This window comes from Gadus macrocephalus, chromosome 10 (assembly GCF_031168955.1).
Source record: "Gadus macrocephalus chromosome 10, ASM3116895v1".
NCBI lineage: Eukaryota > Metazoa > Chordata > Actinopteri > Gadiformes > Gadidae > Gadus > Gadus macrocephalus.
In genome coordinates, this window is record NC_082391.1 from 1,563,408 (window position 1) to 1,589,879 (window position 26,472).

The following is a 26,472-nucleotide window of genomic DNA, read 5'->3' on the forward strand; positions in this document are numbered from 1 at the left end:
CCCAGCGAGAAGAAGAGTCCATCATCATCCTCAACCGGGGCAAGCCCACAGCCGGAGCCGCTTCCGATAAGAGGATAACCCCAGAATCAAGACTCCCACACATCGACAACCGGATTATTTTTGTGGAGAATCAATAATTATTTAGCAGTTTCTCATGTATTCGTATTCACCCCTGCGGCCATAAGGAAAGGAGCACCGAGCGTTATGTCTGCTCCGGGTTTTACGAACCGGAACACCTCCACCTCCGCCGGCTACAACCAGAACTCAACGCCGAGCTCAGCCGCCGCTGCGCCCGCTTACCGGAATGGTAAACCAGGCCGCCTTGATAGCGATTAGCTGATAAGCTAAATAACTTTAAATTGACCAGTTTTTCATCCACAAATATTGTTTTGTTCCTTTGTGAATTGTCTTGCTATATGTTTCCAAGTCCTGGTTGTATGATATAACGGTTATTGATATAATACAATACATCCAATATTTTGTTATGAATTCAGGAAGACAGCCTTTGGCAGAAGTATACACTCACACGGAGCTTTAATGCTTTGCTAACGTTAGCATAGCATTAAAGCTCTGTTTAGCGTTAAAAGAAACTAATGCCAGATAGCATCTTAATTGCTTGCTAGCGGGCTTAATGCGTGCTAGCTCCGGTCAGGCATAGATGATGTAGCTAGCCTAATTGTTAGCCTGCAAGGTGCCTTGACACACTGCGCATCATGCGATTATGGTTCTCATTATATGTTGGTTAACATAGCACTCACATCAGACATTTTCTATGTCTGTTTTGTTATTGCGTTTATTACAGTATTACTAACATAGCTTCTCTTAATGTAGCGTTAGTTAGCATCCCTTCACTCCGCTTATGTGTTTTATTTATGACATAACCCGTGCCTTCAGTGTGATGGTAATACTATTGTCATTATTTGAGCTCATTATAATTTTTACCCGATGGAATACATAACGATGCCATCTTCTGTCATTTGATTGCTTCATTTGCATTTCTGTCATTCAGTTTACGGTTATTTGATGCACTTTTTTAGATCTTGTTTCCCATGCATGTTTGCATTTGCGAAATGTGAATAAAGTTAGAGGGCTTTAGATTTCCTTGGATATGTTTTGTATGTAGACCCCCATAGGATAACTGAGTCTTTCCATTTGTTATTCCTCAGGTACGGAGCAGTCATACCCGGCTATGTACCCACCGACCAGTCCGTATCCGCACCCACCCCTGCATCAAACTCACAGCGGACCCCCTCCCTCCAAAGCCCTCACTAACACTGGCCACACTACCAACTACTTTCACCAGCAAAACAACCAGCACCTCCAACCCCACCTCCCTCAACACCACCCACCGCCAACTGTAGCACCCCCAGCCGTCCGACCGCCCCATCCATCTGCTGCTGCTGCCCAGCAGTGCATCCCCGCGCTGCCTACGAACGCTCTGTACGACCCACCACCTCAGCAGGCCCTGTACTGCACACCTGACGCGTACTACGGACAGCAGACGTACCACGCCCCCCAAGCACAGCAACTGCAGCATCAACTGCCCCATCAACAACAACAACAACAACAACAACAACAGCGACAGCAGACCAATCAGCCACCAGTCAACGGCGTGGGAGCTCCCCTCTACCCGATTGTATCGTACCCCTCGGCCCCGGGCAGCAGCCAGTATGGCACCCTGCGGTCGTCCCAGTCTCCCTGCCAGCCTCCCGGGGTTGTGCCCACGCTGGTGGGGGCGCCGCTACATCAGCATCCCCAGGCGCCAGCCGACACTAGCTCGCTGCCCCCCGCGTTCTCCACGACAGCAGTGCAGCAGTTCTGCGGGGCGCCGACCACCAATCAGACGTCCCCAGCTTACAACGGGACGGCGCATCACCCAGGTGAATACTACCCCTTGAACGCCTGAACCCAGGTGCATCGTTGGGGGTTGTTCTGACGGTAGCCATGGTGTTGATTTAGATTTGCGTCATATTGGATACTCTTAGTGGTAAATAATAATAATAATAATACATTTAATTTAGAGGCGCCTTTCAAGACACCCAAGGTCAACGGTCGATGGTAAGGGTGTTTGACTGTTGGAGGGCTCTTAGAAGAGCGGGTTCTGTGTTTGAAGCCCGATGTATGAACCCCATCTGTAGGTGTGCTAGAACCAGATACCCTCACCCGCACTGGCTTACTTATTACGTGTTTCAAAATTCTTTGCAATTCACTTTGAATAAAAGCGTCTTGTTAAAGTTAAGACTAAATTAAGACTTGGAACAATTTCGTAACCTAATAATTTGATTGACTTACGGTAGTTTGTGATTCTACGTCTTTAGCAGACCAACCCACGTCGCACCAACGTCACTATGACCAAAACAACCACGCAGCTGCCCTCTATGACCCCTACCAAGGGGTCCCCTACGGTAACATGACGGCAGACGGAGACAGACCCCCGTCGGGACCCACCACCACCTCAGCCCACTCCTCCCCGAGGCACCAGCAAGGTAAAGCAAGAGGTTCAACTCTGTAACGCTGTAAGGTCAAACTGAATGGTATTGCTAGCCTATTTCTGTTCGTGGATCGAGAAGTTAATAAATGGTATAGCTGAACTTCTTTCACAGTGCCTTGGCCTTGAAACCAGACGGTTGGAGTAATGCAGTATTTCTTGTTTTGTTACATATTCTTGTGAAGATGAACTAGTTTGAATGTGCGAGAGTATTCAGGAGAAGGGTTTGAGCATATCTATTCTTACAGTGGCCAGTCTAAACATTTTAAACCTTTTATAAACACTTTTTCTAAGGACGTTGGTGTCTGGACAGGGTATTTTGGCCAGTCTTCCCACCGGCTACGGGAAAGTGCTGGCAGAGTTTGCTTTTGGCCAAGGAGGGATACTGACGATGGGAAGACGATGCTATCGTTTTAGTCATCAATCCTCTTCTTGATCAAAGATTAATGTCAGCTTTACATGTTTGTTGTGGTTCCACTGGTCAGGTTTTTTCCAGTATAGACCCCTTCTATGTACCGCACGTCTACAGGTCCATGCAAATCCACACCGCCAGCAACATGATTGCTAGATATTACTTAAAGCTAAATTAATTAAATCACCACGTTCACCCTGATTTGAACTCATCTTCCATCAAACTTTTGGGGAACAGACGGACGGACGTTATTGTTGATCTGTCATCCAAGGTATCAACGAGTACTAGCAGATGTGAGGCAGAGTAGAGTGGGCCATGACTTCGCCCTCTGTCTGCTCAACTCCGCTGATGCTGCTAGACCTTCTCGTGCCGCTCGTTTGCTCGCGCAAACTGCTAGCTCCACTTCCACTCTGTAAGCAGCCTGTTTCATAGAAGTAATTATGCGGTAGATAAGGTTAGCTTGTCAATTTAAAGAGCCAGTGAATGCTCTTTTAGCTGGAATTTTAAATACTGTAATTAAAAAAAAAAAGTACTGTTGTGTTTGAGCGTAGTTGAATGCGAGATGTGCCACAAATGCGCCTGACACTGAAATTATTGTACATTACTTTTTTTATTTTTTATTTTAATTGTAATTTCACATTCAAAATTCTAATGGTTGCGATTGGGTTTTTTCTTACTGTTAGCACTGCTTCATATAGTAGGTCTGAATATCACTGACAGGCTTTTATGTATCATTTAAACAGAGTTTTTTTAATTATTTTCTTTCTTCTCTGGCAAAAGATGTTGACTGGGAAAACCTGCTTCCACCACCAACCAAGATGCAAATGTTGGTGTGTTGAGTATAGCAGTGGGAGGCCTTGACACATACCCTTAGTGATGTTGTGATGATTGTCTGGTTCTAATGACGGCTTTTACTTGCTAGTGGATGGCTGTGGGACAGACCTTTTTTACCTTAAGTGATTAAAAAGTCTGTGGATTAGATAGATTTAGTCGTTAGACTGACACTTTGAACCAAAGGGACTAACGACACACACACACACACACACACACACACACACACACACACACACACACACACACACACACACGACTACAGCTGGTCGCGTCTCTCCTGCCCTCTAACCTTGACTGTTGTACCCCTCCTCCCAACAGGAATGCACTATGGCTATGATGCTAACAGAAGCGGGAGCCTGGCATGTGAACCCAGCCCTGCTACAGGTCCCTCAGATTCCAGCTCTGAGGAGGAGGAGGACGACGATGAAGATGAGGATGAGGAAGCAGGTCTGCTGTAGCTTTCAAACCTCCTTCTCCCCTCCCCCTCCATATCCTACTAAGGCCATGTTTACACGAGGACGCTTGCGGGTAAAAACGACCAAATATTTTATTGGAAGAGCCTTTCGTTTAGACGGTGACGGTGTTTTTGGGCCTGAAAACGCAAAAATCTGAAACCACCCTCCAGAGGGGAAAACTTGAATACGCTCCGCCGTAGCGTTTCCGTCTACACTGCCAAGACGCAAAACTCTGCTCAGATCTGCTCACGTTGCGTACGCGTTTACGTCACATACATGTGCCAGTACAAGGAAATAAACAAACATGTTGGATTATTTCCATGCGTCGGACCGACAAGCTGCTCTGGCAGCTCTAATAATCTTACAGGAGTCTTTCCACGAAATGTACAGGATATGAACATAGTTATTCTACGAACAGAGAAGGATCTGTAATCATGTTTTGGTTTTCGCGGCGCAGATAAGAGAAGAAGGAAGATTCTACGCATGCGCTCAGACATGGCGGTGCTGTGTGATAGTGTATCACAGCACCACCTAGCCACCTGACATGCATACCATATCGAAATCCACACACTTTTGTGTCACCGTATGCACGCAGATGTCCCCCCCGAAAACGCTTGTCTAAACGCGGAATCAAAAGTGAAGACGCGATGCCACTTTTGCGACTTCTGTTCAGACCGTCATCATGTAAACGTAGCCTTAGGCTGTTTTTGTCACCCATGGCAGAATCCCCCCCTGGTAGTTGACTCTTAATTAGCATCTGATGTAACAATAGATGTGCTCGTCTTAGCCCTGTCCCGCTCCCCAGAGCAAGATGCTCTGAGTCCCGTTGGGGCTATCCTGTTCAGAGCTGGCATGTTGTTTCCAACTCCCAAAGCGCTACGCTGTAAATAGCATTGTTCCCCGGTGATTTCTCTCGGTACCCAGTTCCTTTCACATCTCAGATTAAGTTTGTTTAAGCCCCAAGACTGTTTGTGTGTTTGTGTCTCCATAAAATGGGAGGTAAAAGGGGAAGAGATAAGTAGGTCCCTCATCTTTAACCCTGTCTCCCCGGCGTATATCCGAATCCTACTGCGGCCACGCCAAGACCCGCCCTACTCTGTCTGTGATTGGCCGGCTTGCATGCAACTCAACTCAACTGCTTTAGAACTCTACGGTACCCTCGCTGTGAGCATTCGAGAGCGTCACAAAACAATCCTAACCCCACCCCTAACCCTAACCCCAACCATAGCAGGTAATATCAAGCCAGTAAAAGTGTGGTCGTCTATAGACTGTAGAATCAAAGATAGGGGTGACGTGTGATCAGAAATAGTGGCAGGCGTGTGTTTTCGGGATATTGGCGTGGCCATGGTAGGATTTGATAATTCCGCGTCCCCCTGTCCCTCCCAGATCATCCTGGACCCAGGTACCAATGGGATTAGCAGGATAGGATTGTACCATGACCCAGCCAATTCGCTCTGAGATGATTACGCTGCCTTAGTTCATTGAGTTATTGCTCTGTGTGTTTGCACCATCGTTTTAGCTTTTTATTCCACTAGGTCAAAGGTTATTTCTCGCCTGGCACACACTAGTTAGTTAGCCTCGTGCTAAATGCTTACATTAATCTACCGTCATTCTCTGTCAATGTGTTGTAAAACCTCATCTTCACAATGTTATTATTCGGGTCGTTCAAGTTCCTTCTTTTCTCTCCGTTTCGCCGTCCTCTCTGATGGACCATCTCTCTCGCTCGCTTAGGAGGCGATACGTCCTCCTCTACTACAGGCAGTGCCTCTCCTGTTCCCAACAACTTCGACTGTCTGGAGGGGGGCAGTTATCCAGGTACACTCACCACTGTTACATTCATATAAACTACTTATCGTCGTACTGTTACACAGTTTCTCTACATTTCAGAATCCACGTAATAAACATCAATTATTTCTTCTGTTGTTTCTCTCTTGGGCCCTCATCCAGACTCGATAGCCCCCTCCGGTGACATGCCCAATCACAGCCCCCCCTACAATAACTATGGTTACCCTGGCATGCAGCCAGCCTATCAGCAGGGCCCAGCCTCCCACGGTGACTCCTCCCCCTCCCATGATCTGTACGGGCAGCAGCAGCCCCAGCAGTACGCTCAGGTGAGTCCACCCCCGCCCGGGTGAGAACATAACATCACATCACTCGCCGCCGTTGGATGACAGACTAGCGTCGTGTGGTTACCTCTTTGTAATCTATGTTTTACATATCCTTCATTTCCTTGTTTACAAGGGCGACGAGCCCGTCTAATATATTATTGGCTGCCTGGGAAAAAGGAGCGGCAGTGAAGACACCAACGGCTCTCAAAGTTTAGATAGTTTCCACCCTAAGCTCTGAGAGTGGCCGCACGAAAAAGGTGGAGTGGTCTTAAATTAGGAGCTTGTCTTTTGGAGCGATTGAAAAAAGACACTTGCGCTGCGTGGACACGGGCCCTTAGCTGAATATGGTATATGTTCTGATGATCAGAGCGACGGGTGTATTGTGTGAATCATTTCACTACAAGCTTTGGAACACCTCAAATTACTAAATGCCACTTGCAAAGCGTATATTAGTGATGTATTTCCCCCTGCTAATATGTTGTTAATCTTATTTATCACAATTAAATATAAAAATGCACTCTTTTTACATGTTACAAAGCATATATTGGTGTGTGTTAGTTTTTAGTGTTTACACCACGATTGTCCCTGACCTGGTTGGGTCCCTCTCGTCCCCTAGCCCTTCCCCAACATGTCCACCCTGTCGGCGGCCCTGGGCGGCCTCAGCGGTGTGCCGGAGCTGGAGCTGGAGGCCCTGATGCCGGTCAACCTGCTTCATGAGCACTCCGTGCTTCCTGATCGGCCCCTGGAGGCCCCGGAGCCCAACCTCAGCCCGGACCTGAGGAAGGTCAACTGCAGCCCTCAGTGAGTACTGCGCCCTCCACGGCACGGCCAGAGCCGTTCAGCGGGACAAAGCACGGTTCAAAGGCGATGGCCGACATTAGTCTGAAACATCCCTGACGTTGATGTCCATGGGAGGTTTCTGACTACTACCAGGGCGTTACCATGTGTTCACTTACTAAATATGAAATGGACATTGTGTTACCTTAGTTTTTCTATTTTACGCATACGTTGTAGTGCATACCCGAAGCCATACATGCATGTCATAAAGGTGCAGGTAAGGGTTTGGGGCAACTTCTTTAAGGACGCCTACAGGTAGAGTAGGGCTGCTCGATTATGGAAAAAATCATAATCACGATTATTTTGGTCAATATTGAATTCACGATTATTCAGACGATTATTTTGGGAGTTTGTTTATTCAGCGTGTCTCTCTCAAAAACATTTTGTAACTGAGAACTTAGAAATTTCCCCTTAAAAAAGTGCACAAAATGGTCCAAAAGAAAATGTTCAAATCTAAAATAATGTACAGATATGTATCCAGCTGTTCTGCACTTCCTATAAAAAGAAAATAATAATTATTGAAAACTCGATTATGTTAATTTTGTGATCGTTTGACGCTAAAATCGAAATCGAGATCGAATTTTGATGAATCGCCCAGCCCTAAGGTAGAGTGTGGACATTGAGGATAGCACCCAGTACCTTTGAGCTGGGTGATGACCTCCTGAGGGGTTCTTTAACCCTTGACCCTCCTCTCCTCTCCCAGTACCTTTGAGCTGGGTGATGACCTCCTGAGGGGTTCTTTAACCCTTGACCCTCCTCTCCTCTCCCAGTACCTTTGAGCTGGGTGATGACCTCCTGAGGGGTTCTTTAACCCTTGACCCTCCTCTCCTCTCCCAGTACCTTTGAGCTGGGTGATGACCTCCTGAGGGGTTCTTTAACCCTTGACCCTCCTCTCCTCTTCCAGTACCTTTGAGCTGGGTGATGACCTCCTGAGGGGTTCTTTAACCCTTGACCCTCCTCTCCTCTCCCAGTACCTTTGAGCTGGGTGATGACCTCCTGAGGGGTTCTTTAACCCTTGACCCTCTCCTCTCCCAGTACCTTTGAGCTGGGTGATGACCTCCTGAGGGGTTCTTTAACCCTTGACCCTCCTCTCCTCTCCCAGGACCTTTGAGCTGGGTGATGACCTCCTGAGGGGTTCTTTAACCCTTGACCCTCCTCTCCTCTCCCAGTACCTTTGAGCTGGGTGATGACCTCCTGAGGGGTTCTTTAACCCTTGACCCTCCTCTCCTCTCCCAGTACCTTTGAGCTGGGTGATGACCTCCTGAGGGGTTCTTTAACCCTTGACCCTCCTCTCCTCTCCCAGTACCTTTGAGCTGGGTGATGACCTCCTGAGGGGTTCTTTAACCCTTGACCCTCCTCTCCCAGTACCTTTGAGCTGGGTGATGACCTCCTGAGGGGTTCTTTAACCCTTGACCCTCCTCTCCTCTCCCAGTACCTTTGAGCTGGGTGATGACCTCCTGAAGGGTTCTTTAACCCTTGACCCTCCTCTCCACTCCCAGTACCTTTGTGCTGGGTGATGACCTCCTGAGGGGTTCTTTAACCCTTGACCCTCCTCTCCTCTCCCAGTACCTTTGAGCTGGGTGATGACCTCCTGAGGGGTTCTTTAACCCTTGACCCTCCTCTCCTCTCCCAGTACCTTTGAGCTGGGTGATGACCTCCTGAGGGGTTCTTTAACCCTTGACCCTCCTCTCCTCTCCCAGTACCTTTGAGCTGGGTGATGACCTCCTGAGGGGTTCTTTAACCCTTGACCCTCCTCTCCTCTCCCAGTACCTTTGAGCTGGGTGATGACCTCCTGAGGGGTTCTTTAACCCTTGACCCTCCTCTCCACTCCCAGTACCTTTGAGCTGGGTGATGACCTCCTGAGGGGTTCTTTAACCCTTGACCCTCCTCTCCTCTCCCAGTACCTTTGAGCTGGGTGATGACCTCCTGAAGGGTTCTTTAACCCTTGACCCTCCTCTCCACTCCCAGTACCTTTGAGCTGGGTGATGACCTCCTGAGGGGTTCTTTAACCCTTGACCCTCCTCTCCACTCCCAGGACCTTCCGCTGCACGCTGAGCAGCATCCCCCAGACCCAGGCCCTGCTCAACAAGGCCCGCCTCCCCCTGGGTCTACTGCTCCACCCCTTCAGAGACCTGCAGGTAAGACCGGACCTGGACCTGGTCCCACACCCGTGCATCCCGGAGCCACAGGGGAGACCCAACACATTATACCTAAGACTGGGTTCAGACTCTGGGCACTTTATTAACCTCTGGGGGAAAACATCATCGTCAATCTTTTATTTAACCAGGTGGAAGTTCATTGAGGTTAAAATCTCTTTTACGAGAATGACCTGGCCAAGAGGGTCGTTCTCTGTGAGTGTTCTGATGAAAAGTGCAATGTAAGGATAGAACATAAAGTAAATACAAACACATCAAGGTACAATGTAGACAAATATGCATAACTAGTAAACAAAGGATTAAATATGATTCTCCAGAAAGTAAAAAAGAAAGGAAATTTGCACCTGCACGAGTCTGCCAGTCAAAGTCAAACTGGTGCAGCGCACTGTGAGGTTTGCCCTGGAGCAACGGTCGGCAATCCTAGGCACGCGTGCCACCACTGGCACCTGGCAGCATAATCATTGGCACACTTGAGAAAAAAAAACAATGCAGCAGCATTGTTGTTTCTACCGATTTTTTATTTTTTTGCACTTTATTCTGTTTTTTGCACTTTATTTTGCACTTTATGGGGGCATTTACTCCCAGTGCAAATATGTTTAAATGAGTTACTGAAGCAGTGTTCTGAAATGGGATCAATTAATAGTATGTAGCCTAAACCTATGTTGTGAGTAATAGAGAAGAAGATATTTAAAATATTGTTGCAAGTGGCCTGTATGCATGGTTTTGCAAAGCTGTACATGTCTTAAAGATATGATGTGGATGGTTCCAACATTCTCATATATCCTCGTATTTTACTTTTCTCACAGTGCAAATATGTTTTTTAATGAGTTTCTGAAAGTGGTGTTTTAAGATGGGACATATGTAATTAAAATTTGTAATCCCATGTTGCAAATATAACAACCAAAAAAAACATTATACAATTCCAGGTCTTCTGGAAATGTTTTTGTTCGCTGTGTCATAATTCAGCTTAATATTTAATATATTGTTGCTTAAGGCACACTCATTAACGAGAAAATGTCAAACTGGCACTGCATGTTGGAAAGGTTGGTGACCCCTGCCCTAGGGTTTTTTCTTTTCAAAGAAGACGGCTAAGACTATGTTCCCTGGAGTTCTACCAAATTGTCTGCATCTTTTATTTGAGGTAGAAAACTATTGAATCCACGAAAATACTAAATGTTGAATAAATGTATATGGAGCAATGTGTTAAAACTGAATCTTAAAATCATGAATCGCATGACCTTTGCTCTCTCTCGCAGCAGTTGCCGGTGATCACGTCGAACACCATCGTGCGCTGCCGGTCGTGTCGGACGTACATCAATCCCTTTGTGTCGTTTCTGGACCAGCGGCGGTGGAAATGTAACCTTTGTTACCGGGTCAATGATGGTAAGAGCACGGTTATAGTGCCCCCTGTGGTCAGAGCGGTACCAAACATTTTGCACACCTCCGTCCTTTACTATGCAAAAATTAATTAGACAACTCTCAGGTGTTACGTTTTGGAGTGGTTGATTTTTAGCGTTTTTGCCCCATTCGCTTTCCATATTGATTATTAATATTGTAAATACTAATAATAAAAATCTCTGCGATGGATGATCTCTAAAGATAAATCTCCCCTCTCCCTCTCTCCAGTCCCAGATGAGTTCATGTATAACCCGGTGACCAGGTCTTATGGTGAACCCCACAAGAGACCAGAGGTTCAGAACGCCACGGTGGAGTTCATCGCCTCTTCAGACTACATGGTTGGTACCCTCTCCTCTCCTGTCTCCTCTCCTCTCTTCTCCTTTCTCGTCACCTCACTTTCCGCGCCTCTTTCCTCTTTCCTGTTCTCTTCACCGCTCTGATTCTGCTCTCTTTCCTCTCCTCTTTTTAATAGCTGTGTTGGAGTGATTGTGTCAAGGTGTAGGTTGTCCAGTAGATAGCATGTACGTATTGTGAACATCCAGTAAACATGCTTACATTTGTGCATTGGTTCTATTCCAAAGTGTTTGTGCATACACAGAGACATGCATTGGTTTAATCTGATTTCATGTTTTCATGTCTTTATCTGATTCTACGTGGTCAGATTTCATAAGATCTTAATGTGACCCGGTGTTGACACATAATTTGGTGCTACACACGTCGACATAAACATTTTGGAAAATAGACATTTTCTAAAAATGTGGGACTTTTTCATAGATTACTATGTTGACGATCATATAGGACAAATCTCCATTTAAAAAAAGAAACTAACGTTGAACTGGCTCTTCAACGTTACGTTATGTCACGTTGCGTAAAGTCTGTTGTGTTTCGCTCGTTTAAGAGCACAACCAAGAAGGGAGGTCCACACAGACTGTTCAATGGCAGCTAAATGTATTTAATAACTCACTTTAAACAACTGAAAACAATAAATCTGTAGTACCGAGGTGTTTGAGTGATATGAAACAAAACGTTAAGCCAAACTAAGACTAAGCAACAAAAGCTAGAGGAACGGAACCCAAAGCCCAAACGAACCCAGTTGGGCCCCAGGCAGGCAGAAGCCTATCAGGTGGGAGAGAGCGAGCCCACATTGGACCCCTCAATGAGGTTGGAGGGGCCAGGCAGTCAGCCTCCCTGGAAGGAGAACAGAGGCCAGCAGAAGCAGGACTGCTCAGGGCCGTCACATCAGTTTCTTTGTGTGCACACCTAATGCGGTCAATCTTAATCTTGTTTAATGTGTTCAGCACAATGTGACGCTGCTCTGGTTCTGTGTGTCCCAGCTGCGTCCCCCCCAGCCTGCCGTCTACCTGTTTGTGCTGGACGTGTCTCACAACGCCGTGGAGGCCGGCTACCTCCAGCACTTCTGCGACTCCCTGCTCGACAACCTGGATAAGTGAGTGTCAAGTTTACGATCAGATAAGATGCCAAGAGTAAAACTGCCATATCGGAAGTGAAAAAGTGGTATTGGGACATCACTATGTAGAAGAGTTTCCTGTGACCTCGATCCAATAGTCTTGCTTTGATTTTAACATTTTAGATTTATCCATAGACTAGACACACAAATCAGTCTTTAGAATCATATCTAAAGTCTGAGGGCAGGCGAGCTCTCATCGTGGTTGATTGTTTGCTTACTTTTGCTTCGTGTCTGTGTAGACTCAATAACACAGTGTACACTTAAAGGTTGGGTATGGGATTTGCGAAACGCCAGCAGATTTTGAAAATACACAACTCAAATGGTCCTACCATTCCAAGTAGTTGGACGCGCAATCACGCACGAGCGCGAACACGAGAGCGAGACAGGCTAGCTAGGTTGGAGTTTAGGGTTGTCTTCTAGTGCTAGGTCCAAATGTCGATGAGCTAGTTAGCTAGCTCCAGTAGCTACCGAGCTTTGAGTACGTGCACGAAGGGGTCACGCGCGGGAAGCCAGGGAAGGGGAGGGGGAGTGCAGTACGACCGTTTGATTGACGTACTTACTGTCCAATGCCACTCGGTGGTTCTGGAAATCAGTGGCTGGAGTTTTTCAAAGGACATTTTTCCCAATATGTTTTAGGTGTGAGTTACATTTTTGTGTGTGTTTGGCGCCAGGTTGCCAGGAGACACGCGCATGCGGGTGGGCTTCCTGACGTTCGACAGCACGGTCCACTTCTACAACCTGCAGCAGGGTCTCTCCCAGCCCCAGATGCTGGTGGTCTCAGACATTGACGGTACGACCACATGACCTCAAAAATCGAACTTCAGATTAATAATGTCCGATTTTATAGCCAACTCCAAATCTAGGTTAAAAATCTTTGCTAGAAAACAAAGGTAATTTGTCAAAGGTTTCAAATCAACCCCTTGTAAGCCTGGCTGCTGCAGGAATAAACGTATTAAATCCACTTCTCAAAGCCTCAGCCACTCAAGGTTATTAGTTTCTCCTCCTCCTTAAATGTAACCAGGCGCAGCTAATTCGTTACTTTCTGGCCCAGGCTCTATGCTGTCGCCCCCTAGACGATCTGCCATGACATAGTAGAACTGCTTGATCCCATATATCCTCTTCCCCAAACCTTCACCTCTACAACGCCAGGGGGCGTTGAACACCAGATGTCTGCTGCAGAACAAAAACAAAGTCAAAACTTTTATTGAATTAAAGTCTCAAAATCTCGGGCCTCACCCAGAACCACAAAGACCCTAAAAATCTCTTGTTTCCTATTTGTTATGGCCACTGTTATGCCTTCCTTCTCTGCTGCTGTTCCACCTACTATATTCGCAGTGAGGGAACTCGGATTGGACGTGTGTTGATTTTGTCTATATGTTTTTTAATGTTGCAGATATCTTCATTCCGTCTCACGACAGCCTCATGGTGAACCTGAAGGACAGCTTGGAGGTGCAGACTGCGGACACAATCGACTTGTTTATCAGTCAATACATGCCGTATCAATTCGTGTTGTCAATCATGATCACTGCACCGTACTGTCGCAACACGTATTAAGATGGGTGTTTTGTGATTAATGCATGGTTCTATGTTATGCCACAGAAACTTTACCCAGGAACTACAACATTTTTGGATATGCGTTTCAATGGGGGGGACCATTTCTTTTTTGTTGGTCAGATTTTTCTCTCATGTCTGTCTTATCCATGTCCTTTATCCGTTATGTGCCTGATGTAAAATGACCCTAATTTGCCCAATCTTCACGGGTCTTTAGAGAGCGGTGGAAACACAGACAAACCTTTATGGCCCTTCAAATATCTGGGACCAAAAGTTGTGGGTAATTTTGGTGAAAACGCGCTTCTACTTTATAAGTGTGTGCGCGCGGAGCGCATACACACCTATAAAGTATACTTATGACAAGTATACATACTTGTCATAGAAGCTTATTTCATGCTTACTTTGATGCATTACTCATAGCTCTCCTCATCCTTCCCCCCCCTCCTCCTTTCTCTCCTCAACCTCTTCCTATTGGTCCTCATCTCCTCCTCATCTCCTCCTCTTCCTCGCCTCTTCTTCTTCCCCCCCCCCCCCAGCTGGTGAAGGACCTGCTGGGCGCCTTGCCCTCCATGTTCAGGGACAGCCGGGTGACCCACAGCGCGCTGGGCCCCGCGCTGCAGGCGGCCCACCAGCTCATGTCCCCCACGGGGGGGCGCATCTCCGTCTTCCAGACCCAGCTGCCCTCCCTCGGGGCCGGGCTGCTGCCGTCCAGAGAGGACCCCAACCAGCGCTCCTCCAGCAAGGTACCCCGACAGAGGCCAGACTACCCCACGTCGTGCAGCATTTGTTCGCACGCGAATGTGCCGGCAATTTTCCCAGTAACGTTGCGGCTTATACAGGGGAATAAGCGGAACGGGTTCGCTGGCGTTACGGTACCGGCCTTGCCCCTAGGCTGTTTCTGGCATGGGTTGGCATGGGTTGCATGAGTGAAAGGGGATGTAAACGCGTATAGCCGCCAGCTTTACACACTCTATACCCTTTGCTCTCCACTGTCAAGATACAGATAGTCGGCTAAGCGTAGTTTAGAGGGTTAAGATGCTGCGTTCACCTCAGTGTCTTACCTCTGTGTGTTCAGGGGGTTCAGCACCTCGGACCAGCTACTGACTTCTATAAGAAGTTGGCCCTGGACTGCTCCGGGCAGCAGATCGCCGTGGACCTCTTCCTGCTCAGCTCCCAGTACGCTGACCTGGCCACCCTGGGTGAGACACACGCACACACACCGTGTATCTCTTACCGTCTCAACGTATGTTCTCACTGTCTTAAAGGTGCACCGTCAGACTCACTACGAGTACTGCTTCATTCTGCGTGCTTAGCTTTGGTCTGAACTATTCTGTATACGATTTAGGAGCCTCCTTATATATTATTGCAAGAACTACGACGCAATGGGTCTTGGAGCCTCCAGACAGTATTTTAGAAAGTAATTTCCGGTTAACGTCGAGCGATGCAATCGGCCTGTAGGAGGCGCTGTCACCCGAAGGGCTGCCTTTTTTTTTTCCTAACTTTTATTATCAATAAGTAGTTAACAAGTTTCTTAAACGTGCTTCAAAGAGTCTTATAAGCTCATGATAAACATGTTTACTATGTTATTAATACTTATAGATCGTCTTAACAAAAAGCAATGTTAATAAGCATACAATGTTCTTATTACCTATTAACGAAGGCTTGTTACAAGGACCTTAATAAAAGCGTTACCCCTTGTTATGAACTCTTTTCTACCTTTTATAACTGGAATGGCCTGAAAGCAGCCTTTACTTTGACTAAACCATGTCCTAATGTTATCTCCTCTTCTCTTGCCCTCCGCAGCGTGCGTGTCCAAGTACTCGGCGGGCAGTATCTTCTACTACCCGTCTTACCACCACGTGCACAACCCCGCCCAGCGGGACAAGTTCCGGAAGGACCTGGACCGCTACCTCAGCCGCAAGATCGGCTTCGAGGCCGTCATGAGGATACGCTGCACCAAAGGTACCCGGGGTCAGGGGTCAAGGGGTGAAAGGTCGGAGGCTGGTAGTTTGGATTCAGTGTATTTTTTTAATCAGAAAAAGCCCGTCTGTTTATCTTTCTGTCTGACGCTGCCTATTGATTATGTATTGAGGCATTGAAAAGCTGTTGCTTGGCTAACCTGCTTTGAAAATGCAATCCCCCTCGGAACGGTCATGGGCTGGGCCGGTATATTGGAAGGCAACGCCATACGCTTCTCTACCACATTATGCCGTCGGAATAAACCAATTCCCTTAGATGTGCAACGTGTACGATTATTTGTTTGAAACATAAAAAAAAACGTTATTTTAAAGACGTCTATGTATTGTGTTGCAGATACATTTGTCTAAAATATATGTTCCTTCCGCATCACCTCACATTACGTCTCACACTAGCTGTGGGATTGTAACTCGAGGTCCGAGGCACAGCCCCAGGTTTCATTGTCCTTAGTCTCCCCATTATTAGTCTCCCCAGGTTTCATCTTTATTATAGTCTCCCGATGTTTCATTGTTGTTGAAACTATTATAGGTTAGTTTACCAGCGTTTACCGGCTGGTTTGCCAGCGTTCACCGGCTGGCTTCTCAGTGTTTTTACAGTTATGAGCAGGAACACCTTGATGTCAATATCTAGATGAAATTTAAAACGACATAGCACTGCGGTGGTGTTTAATTAAAATAAGCCTCAATAAAAAAAAATATATTTAGTGTGAAAATCTTTTTTTTGTAATTTGAAAGATTTGGACAATCAACAGATATGTCCAACACTCTGTATTACATTTATTTTGCTGATCCTTTTGTCCAAAGAAACTAAGAATGCTTACAAGTGCATTAAACCATAAAAATAAAACCCAGAAAGTGCTAGAATCATGCAAGTATATAACATTTATAAATTAGGCAATCTGCTATATTCAGTCATTTCATTTCACGGGCCAAGATGCATTCTGAACAGATGGTTTCAGACTGGAGGCTGTGTAGGGTTTCAGCGATGACAGTGATCCGACGTTGCAAAGTAAAGCCCCAAACAGCCTTCCTAGTGTGTTCTGTGGTGTCCACCTGCTGAGAAGGAGTGTGCTTCCTAGCAAAGCCATCAGGCTGCATCCCTTCTGTCGATAGATCGTCATACGTCTTGCGTTTCAAAATGTCTCCAATCAATAGAACTTTAAAACTGTAGATAAGAAGTATAATGTGTAAATTGTGCGAACGGCATAGCGGAAACATCCAATAGTCTGGATGGATTGGCGCTAGTTTAAATTCTCAGTTGGGGATAGGCCTATTGTTTACGTGACTGAACGTACCAGATTAAGATAGATTATTAGTTTGTGTCTAAACGCACTGGTTTAAAAGCGCTCGTTGATCTCTAACAACCTTTCTCCTCCTCAGGCTTGTCCATCCACACGTTCCACGGGAACTTCTTCGTGCGCTCCACAGACCTGCTCTCCCTGGCCAACGTGAACCCGGACTCTGCCTTCGCCGTCCAGATGTCCATCGACGACTCCCTGGTCGACTCCTCGCTGGCCTGCTTCCAGGCTGCCCTGCTGTACACCTCCAGCAAAGGTACACCGCCAACACACCATGTTAGATACACACGTTTAGATACACATACCCAGGCTGCACTGCTGAACACCTTTAGGGGTACACAAGAATACACGCTCGATACATGCCCATAAGGGATGGGTCAGAATATTAGATTATTCGGTTATTCGTTCCCGAGGGTCAAAGCCGATTTTTAACATTTGGACCGGTAACCTTTTTTTCCCGTTCAAATAAACAAGAATTAACGGACGGAACTAACGAGTTGTCCATTATGAGGAATTAATGGACGACGATAACGGTTGCCTCCACGAAGTCCACTGATTCCTGATAATGGTCACCTTGAAGGGCATTATCCCGCTTAAACCACGGTCACTTGCCAAAGAAAATAAATTAAGACCATTCATTTATATTTTCAAGTTCTTCACAAGCCATAACTTAGTTACCCTGGTAACGCCTGAGGGTTTGACTGATACCTGGAACAATCACTACCCTCCCGTAAGGTTCTTATGCAACGGAAACGTTGTTCACTCCTCCAGTAAATAGGACGGACATTAGCTACGACTTGGCAACGGGAGGTATTCTAGTTTGCTCAGCAATGAGCCAGAGAACTAACGTTATGTGTAATTCGTCCCAGCCTTTATACCACAGATACTCTAGGGTCTATAGCATGTAACCGCGTTGTCTGATTACAGTTGAATTAATTTTTCACAATTTACCTGCTCTCGTTTTGTAGGCTGAACAGACAATTTGACTGGAACTTCTTAGCAGATAGTTTTTTTTTTTTGCGTTTAAGATAAAGTGATTTCTTGCCGATGATCCATGGCTGCCTTTGTGAATGTCGGCACACATTCGAATAATCGATTATCCGTTCATACCACCCACTGATTATTCAACCATGACAAATGGAGTTATTCAAATCCCCAACGCCCATAGATGCATACACAAATATACAGATACATACACCAATGTACGCATACTACATGCATTCATTTCATTCATTTATTAATTCATTCCTTAATTATTCAACACAACCACATAAATTAAAACTCATGCATGTACATACTGCAAACCAACGTGATTCTCCCCCTACTGTGTGCAGGCAAGAGGCGGATCCGGGTGCACACTCTGTGTCTGCCAGTAGTCAGCCAGCTGAGTGACGTCTTCGCTGGGGCTGATGTCCAGGCCATAACCTGCCTGCTGGCCAACATGGGTCAGTCTGAATGGAATTGGTTGTGACAGTCTGTGAAACTGAATCATTCAATTTATTATTTACAGACGCCTGGAACATAGTTAACATTTTCATTGGAGCATTTGTTATCCTCACTATTGTGTTTTAAAAATCGATGTTTTGACGTGGTTAATTCTATACCATCTGAAATTCAAGTAGTTAGTATCTGTTTGCTCATTGATACGGATCATTAGGCAGTCCGTTCTTATTCTATTTAAGGGCCCTTTACCCTTCAAAGACATGAGCATCAAATATATCAATATTTGCAACTCCTAAGCCAGCAATGTCTCCCAACCCAAAGGCTATTTCATAACCTGTACTAAACTATACCTTTAGCCCTGGTCATGACGGTGGTCTGGTGTCATTGTCTTCCTCCAGCCATCGACCGCTCCGTGTCGTCCAGTCTGGGGGACGCCCGCGACGCCCTGCTCAACGCGGTGGTGGACGGCCTGGGCGTGTACCGCAACACGGTGTCCACCCTGCAGCAGCACGGGCTCATCGCCCCCGACAACCTGCGCCTCTTCCCCCTCTACATCCTGGCCCTGCTCAAACAGGTGCTGATGCTGCACGGGCCTTTTATGCCGCTTTTCCACCGCACATGTAGCTCGACTCGACACGACACGACTCGACACGACTCGACACGGTAGCAGCACGGGTCCTTTTCCACCGCAAATAGTACGTCCTGGACGTGGGCGGGGTCGGCTGCGCGAAAGGGCCGTGACGTATTTTTGTACGCGACGCAAACAAGACCTACGCAACCCACACATGGACAGAACCCACATAACAACAATGGAGGACATCGATGCGATGGTATTCGTGTTCGTATTATTAGCTGGCATGTTGAAGAAGTGGAATATGTTGGCTGCGGCGCTGCTATGGCTGTTACCAGCATGGTTGCCATGTCGCTCTCGTGACTTCGTCACACTCTCTGGCCAATCAGTCGCCGGCCGTCTGCCGACGTCACCTTTTAGCATCGGCTCAGCTCGCTTGGAACCTAGAGCGAGGCGGTACTAGAAAAAGCAGCCACTTCAGGTACCAGATACCATGTTTTCGCGGTGGAAACGCAAAAAATGCGAGCTGAGTCGAGTCGAGTCGAGTCGAGTCGAGTCGAGTCGGTACCATGCAGTGGAAAAGCGGCATTAGATATATATCTGCATACAATAAGCCACAATATATTTATTTTTAGACATTTGTACCTCTTAAGCCAATGAACCGCACCCTAAACTTAACCACACACTCACAAAGTACACCACACCCATAACTGGAAACTCACACATATTTATGTTTCGGTCATACGGTCCATAAGCCGCGTTGTCCATACGTGTGTATTCAGTTTACTCAGGGTGTGTCTGTGTTTTCTAACGGCAGACTCGTTTTTCTTCACTGCTGTGGATTCAGTAAAACACACTTCTCCCTTTTTGAAACAGCTGCCGTTAAAAGCTCCCGTTATGAGAGGGAGAGAGGGAGGGGGAGGGAGAGAGAGGGAGAGAGAGGGGGAGAGGGAGGGAGAGAGAGAGAGAGAGAGAGAGAGGGAGAGAGAGAGGGGGAGAGGGAGGGAGAGAGAGAGAGGGAGAGAGAGAGAGAGAGAGAGGGGGAGAGGGAGGGAGAGAGAGAGAGAGAGCGAGTGGGGGAGGGAGACAGAGAGAGAGAGAGAGAGAGAGAGAGAGAGAGAGAGAGAGAGAGAGAGAGAGAGAGAGAGAGAGAGAGAGAGAGAGAGAGAGAGAGAGAGAGAGAGAGGGGGGCAGGGAGAGAGAGAGAGAGAGAGAGAGAGCGAGTGGGGGAGGGAGAGAGGGGCAGGGAGAGAGAGAGAGAGAGAGAGAGAGAGAGAGAGAGAGAGAGAGAGAGAGAGAGAGAGAGAGAGAGAGAGGAGGAAGAGATGGAGAGAGGCAGACAGAGGGAGAGACACTGAGTCTGTGTCTGCCAACAGAAAGCGCTGCGGACTGGCACCAGCACGCGTCTGGACGAGCGCGTCTTCGCCATGTGTGAGTTCAAGACCCAGCCGCTGCAGCAGATGATGCGCATGGTTTACCCCGACATGTACCGCATGGACACCATCTCTGACCAGGTACCGCCCGCCTTCCACACCCCCACCGCCTCAGACCCCTACGATTAATGCACAATAAAGGTTATTATAGTGATTATAGTTTAGGAGATCTAGGGGTGGTTTGGTTTCAGTTCGCTCCCCGATGTCCTGGTCTACCTCTAGGCGTCGGTGAGCAGCCCCCCTAACCCCACCGGCTCCTTAACGCTCGCCGTCGGCCCCCCGCTGTTCAGACGGGAGCTAGACGGTGAACAGTGTCAGCCTGGTCGTGCTCAGGGGTTAACGGCGCTGTGCCCCCTCCTCTCTGCAGGGGTCCCTGCACCTCAACGACACGGTGGTCCCCCAGCCCCGCCTGCAACACCTCTCAGCGGAGAGGCTGAGCCGAGACGGAGCCTTCCTACTGGACTGTGGCAGCGTAAGACACCCCCCCCCCCCCACTGATGTCAAAGCAACGCCAAAAAGAACCAAAAACATTTTTTTTTTTTGTTTAAAGTGATAGTGGGTGATATCCTGTTTTCAATTTACTTTAAAGTCGAGATTTGGAACCGGATCAATTTAATTAATACTATAAGATGTCAATATTGACTCAAATTGCCCGTTATAGGTAACCTGTGACCTGTTATCAGCAGCTTTGGAATCCCAGGCTATCAAACAATGGGGTGGGAGGGACTGGTCCAGTAGAGCGAAAGACTGACCCATAACATCGCCAGCCTCCAAACGATTCGGTTTAAGTTGATGGCTCAACCCGGGTGACGGGGCATTCTGTCGCACATGCCTTCATTCTGACGCGCTCCCTCTCTTGTCTCTCTGCAGGTGTTGTACCTTTGGGTCGGGAAGTGTGTGAATGAGATATTCATCAGAGATGTCCTGGGGTGTCCCAACTATGCCTCCATACCTCCTAATATGGTGAGTACCCCTAAACTTTGACCTCCCCGGGCCTCTAGAACGCCTCCGCCTCAACATCTCTCCTCATCCTTCTCAAACCCTGCATCCTCTTCCCTCCACCTATCTTCTCTTCTCCTATTTACCCCGCTGGAATAGCTGTTTTAAATTCCCCACCAAAACCCCCCCCTCTCCCTCCCCCCTAACCGTGGTGGGAAAGTAAGAAGGTCATGCATAGTAACAACATATCTGGGTCCACGGGCTGGGAACCTAAACCACCTCCGTAGTTACCATGCCAGCCCTGGTGCCTGTTCCTCCTTCGACCGCAGAGCCCAGAGCCTGGCTCTGGATGAGTTTCCTCCAGGGATCCGGACCTCTTGTTTCTAGCAATAAGTAGGATACGTTGAGCGCTGTCGTCCTTCATCCTACTGAGACGGCGTTTAGGGACTGTAATCCCTTCCTGTCAGACCAAGAGACGATACTTTTACATTTCTAAATTAATGAAAGTCTTGATTAATTTCGAGGTACTTTGCAAAAAGGTAACCTTTTAGCATAGCTTTCTTGTAATTACCTAATTTATAGCTTTCTTATAATCACTTACTTGTACATTTTCAGTTTAAGTTGTGTTAATTCCTTTGTAAAGCTCTCTGTCGGTACTATTTTGCACGCTAAGCGCTGTATGAATAAGGTTAGTTTCTCCTGAATCTCAGACGGACATCCCGGAGCTGGAGACCAAGCTCTCGGAGAGGGTGAGGGCGTTCCTCGATTGGCTTCAGGACAACCGGGCGTTCAGCTGCCTGTTCTACGTCGTCAGGTGAGACCCGCGTGCCCCTCGACATCGCTCCTCTACGCTGCGAGGTTCTCTGTGGTCATCAATCATACGCTTTATCCGGAACGACTTACACTTTGCCTCTTGCTGAAAGAGGTGGTGGACGGTGCACGTGGGAGTGGGAGTGGGACCCAGAACCTTCTAGGCTAGGAGTCACTGGAGCAGCTCGGTTGGCTTTCCTGTCTGTGGGGGCTGTTTTATTTGGGAGTGAGTCACAAACGGCGGTCTGCTCTTTCTGAAATGTAATGAACTGTAAAACAAAACCTGACGTCCCCGACCGATCTGTTTTGTCAGAAAAAAACCACGGATCGTTTTGACTTCGTCCACTGCTGCCGGTGACATCAATAGATGTTTGGATAATCTAGTTTAGGGACTATAATCCCTTCCTGTCAGACCAGGAGACGATACTTTTACATTTCTAAATTAATTAAAGTCTTGATTAATTTAGAGGTACTAAAAAGGTAACCTTTTAGCATAGCTTTCTTGTAATTACTTAATTTAGAGCTTAGATAATATACAAATGTACCCAAATCCTTAGGTGATAATTGGTCTGTTCATATACCTGGGGAGCTTTTACAATACAAAGAATTTGTAATTGCTTTTGATGAAGGCACATGCAGAACCAAATGACGACAGGACAACCCACTTGAGGTCCCGACCCAAAGCTAGAGAGAGAGAACACAGCCCAGCCTTTGTGGAGCACTGGTGTACAGACGGGGAGCTAAGTGCCCCCAATTAGCGTTTAGCTGCCAGGACCTGGAATGTGAAAATCTGCAGCCGGGTCGCGTGACATTGTTAGGATGGACTCGGTTTGACGGATAGCGACCGCATTTTAACTGCTGTTGTTGTTATTGTGCAACAACACCGCAATCTGCACTGCAGCGCTGCAGACTTTCATTCTGACGGTCTCGGGCTTTACTAACGTTGACTAGCATGCTAGCAGTGTAATCTTATGGCGGCCTGGTGTGTAGCTAATCTGGGCTAAAATTGCAGCAAATAGCAGGACATTTTTGATAAATAATATGCTAATACTTAGAACCATCTATTGGTTAACTTGGTACATTACGGAATCTGGATAATTTGTCTAGACCAACGGCTGTCAAGGTGGGGTACCCTTTCCCCCAGGGGGGTACGTGGATTGATCTCGGGGGTTCGCTAAATGAATCAGCGATTACCTTCCCAGACAGGGCTGTGGCTGACTGAAGGCTCAGTACCCAAAAATAAAAGAATGCAATCCGGTGTGACAGCACTCGGTCTAGATCTGCACGGCTTGCTCTTGGTCATTGATAAACAAAACCAAGCTAATTATTTCCCCCTGTACATGTGTACTGTGGCACACCCCCGGGACGGGCGGTGCTCACGTGGCTAAACCGGATGATTAACAAGCTCCAGAACCGAAGGAATGAAGTCCACAAGGTTTTATTAATCCTCCCAGGGAAAAGGGGTCAAAACGACAGCAAATGTAGTCCAAACGGTGAAGGCAACCTCCTCTGGATGAGGGGGCAAAAAGAAAGCCAAGCGAGTGGATGCCCCCGTCGTCTCCTACTACGTACGCCTCTCTTCCAACGTCGTCGCTCGAGGCCAGCGTGCTCTCTGTAGGGCTCCCTGCTGTGGCACAGGCCTTCAGCGGCGTGCTGTTGCCTTTTAACCGCCGTCCCCTCGTTATCCAAACGAGGAGCAGCTGGAGCAGGAACCTCGCCGCTTGGTGGCAGAGGAAGACGACCATGTATGGGCATGGCCGGCAGCAAGCGATTAGGAATGTACCAGCCTTCAATAACTGAACCCTATTGTTCTGGGGGCCGGACGCCACAGTACGTACACGCGTGTTCGCTTTTGTTTATGCAGCAGAATTAAGAACAAAAACTTGTTTGTGAGCTATCCATGTACCTGGGGGATCTCGGTAGGATGTAAATTGTCACGGGGAGTATATGACGGTACAAAGTTTGGGAACCATTGGTTCAGACCAACCATGTTGCCATGATGAATGAGACCCATCTAAGCTAGTCTCCCTGTAATGCCTGGTGTGTTTGTGTCTCTGTAGGGAGGACACTTCTGCTAAGTTAGACTTCTTCCAGAACATGGTGGAGGACCGCTCGGAGATGGGCCTGTCGTACCACGAGTTCCTCCAGAATCTCCTGCAGCAGATGTCCAAGTAGGTCCTCCTGGTGAAGACAGGAAGTCCCGGCCCCCTGGAACAGGACGAAGAATGGGATCAAGATTTTGCCCCCTCCTTGGGACCACAGAGAGAAGCAGCCGCCAGCCATGCATACCAACGTCACAACCCTGGCCAATAATGCTGTCGGCGGTGGGTGTCGAAACACTGTGGGTTACCCCTTTTGAGAATCACAAATGGATGGATGATGTCCTCTGCTCTAAGTGGTCAGCAAGGAGGTGGCGTGACGATGCTGGAGAGGGAAACGTAGAACACCAGGCAAGGAACCAGTACGCCTGGCCCAGAACGGATTGGATCTAGTTAGATCCGATTGTTTCCTAGGCGCAGTGTCAAAACTCCTCCACCAGTTTGCTGTTTCTCAGCTACCGTTAGCCTCATGTTGCTATTCATGCTAATCCCGGCAGTAACCGGGAGAGCCAAGCAACAAGAAATGCCATTCCCAACAATTTGAGTTTTGTTTTGTTTTGTTGAGCCTCCCTTGTAGCTAGAACTGTTCACCTTTTTATTTGTAAGTACTTTTTCCCTCCTTTTCCTTGTTTGAATTTGTTGTTTTGAATACACTGGAGAATTAAAGTTAGCATTCCTTCTACAGTAATATTTTTAGCATGTGCTTTTAAGAACAACCCCCGTTTATGTAACTGTTTTTATTTGCTGCTAGCATGACGTTGACACACGGCTGCTAAGCTAACTTTTTATTGGGATCAATCTGCTTTTCCCGCGACCTTCAGTCAACCTTCATTTGTTTTGTCTTTTGTTTATTTTTCCAGGCGCTACATAAAAAAGCCCACTTTGTAACTATCGAAAAGGAACTTTTATGTGAGATAATTTATGAAATAAGCTTAATAAATAAAAGAGAGAAATTAATTACTTGACGGATTCCTTTATTGATGCCCTAATTGGCCTTATACAAAATTCTAAAAAAAAATTCTATATTTTTGTTGATTTGTAATTTAAACTTATTAAGTCTGCAGTGGGAACCTTTCTTGTTAAATGAAGTGCTCTCCTGGTACCATCACCTTATCGTGGTGGAGAGGTTTGCGTGTCCCTGTGAACGTAAGGGCTGTGTTGCCTGTAGCCTTGTGCTCCTGGCAGGGTCGCCCATGGCCGAGTGGTCTCAGGTGAGGGGCCGGACTCAGAATGGTTCACCAAGACCCCAATGAAAAATCAAGAAAGAGAAATAGTCCCTGAAATATGGACCAGCCTTTCGCTCTTGCAAGGATCCTGGAGGGAGCCTTGGAGAACGCCCATCAGGTCTGCAGGTGTTTTGTGGATCTGGAGAAGGCCTGTGACCGGTATCCCCGGAGAAACTGGGATGGTTTTCCGGGACTATGGGGTGAGGGGATCGCTCCTCAGGGCCATCCAATCTCTGTACTCCCAAAGCAAGAGCTGTGTTCGTGTTCTCCGCAGCAAGTCCGTTTGGTTCCCGGTGGGTGTTGGCCTGTCGCTTTGTCACCTAGGCGTAGTCGTCATGGTGGGGGGGGTTGCAGTCCGCTGGTCGGAGGATCTCATCACTGCTTCTTGCAGATGATGTGGTCATGATGGCACTGGATCGGCCTGCAGCCGAGTGCGAAGCGGCTGGGATGAGGATCGGCACGGTTAATTCCGAGGCCATTACTCTTAGCAGGAAACCAGTGGATTGCCTACTCCGGGTAGGAAATGAGTCCTTAGGCCAAGTGAAGGAGTTCAAGTACCTCGGAGGGGGGGGGGGGGGGGGGGGGGAGGAGACCCGGGGAAGACCCAGGACTAGGTGGAGAGATTAGGATCTTAATACTGGCCGGAGCACGCTTCGGGATCCCCCCGTCAGAGCTGGTCAATGTTTCCCGGAAGAAGGGAAGTCTGCGGCCCCCGGCTTGAGCTGCTGCCCCCGCGAGGAGGAGGAGAAGGAGGAGGAGAAGGAGGAGGAGGAGGAGAAGGAGGAGGAGGAGGAGGAGGAGGAGGAGGAGGGTTACATTAGCACATTCCTGACATTTTTGCAGATATTAGGCCCATGTTTGTGGGATGTCTTGGGTTTATTTTAGTCATATTTGGGATTTGTTGTCAGGCCTATTTGTTTTGCTGCATTACATTTCAGAAGCAATGGAATTTCAAGTTCGAGTTTTTCCA

General features: G+C 47.5%; 1 protein-coding gene across 3 annotated transcripts; it reads left to right on the forward strand.

Annotated features, from left to right (window-relative positions):
• Positions 1-25,233, forward strand: sec24b (SEC24 homolog B, COPII coat complex component). Of its 3 annotated transcripts, none has more exons than XM_060063866.1 (24): positions 1-307; positions 1,167-1,880; positions 2,319-2,486; positions 4,053-4,181; positions 5,921-6,004; positions 6,137-6,300; positions 6,914-7,098; positions 9,170-9,272; positions 10,547-10,673; positions 10,917-11,026; positions 12,023-12,135; positions 12,828-12,946; positions 13,550-13,605; positions 14,244-14,450; positions 14,783-14,906; positions 15,511-15,669; positions 17,064-17,237; positions 18,316-18,426; positions 18,823-18,998; positions 20,372-20,509; positions 20,796-20,900; positions 21,299-21,391; positions 22,078-22,181; positions 24,238-25,233. In XM_060063866.1, exons 1-24 carry the CDS (start codon positions 205-207, stop codon positions 24,350-24,352), a joined length of 3,681 nt encoding a protein of 1,226 aa, XP_059919849.1. In that variant the 5' UTR covers positions 1-204; the 3' UTR covers positions 24,353-25,233. The 3 variants fall into 3 exon arrangements, with proteins under 3 accessions (XP_059919849.1, XP_059919851.1, XP_059919850.1); XM_060063868.1 differs by having other exon boundaries at positions 10,550-10,673; XM_060063867.1 differs by having other exon boundaries at positions 2,322-2,486.
• Positions 25,234-26,472: the final 1,239 nt, after the last annotated feature.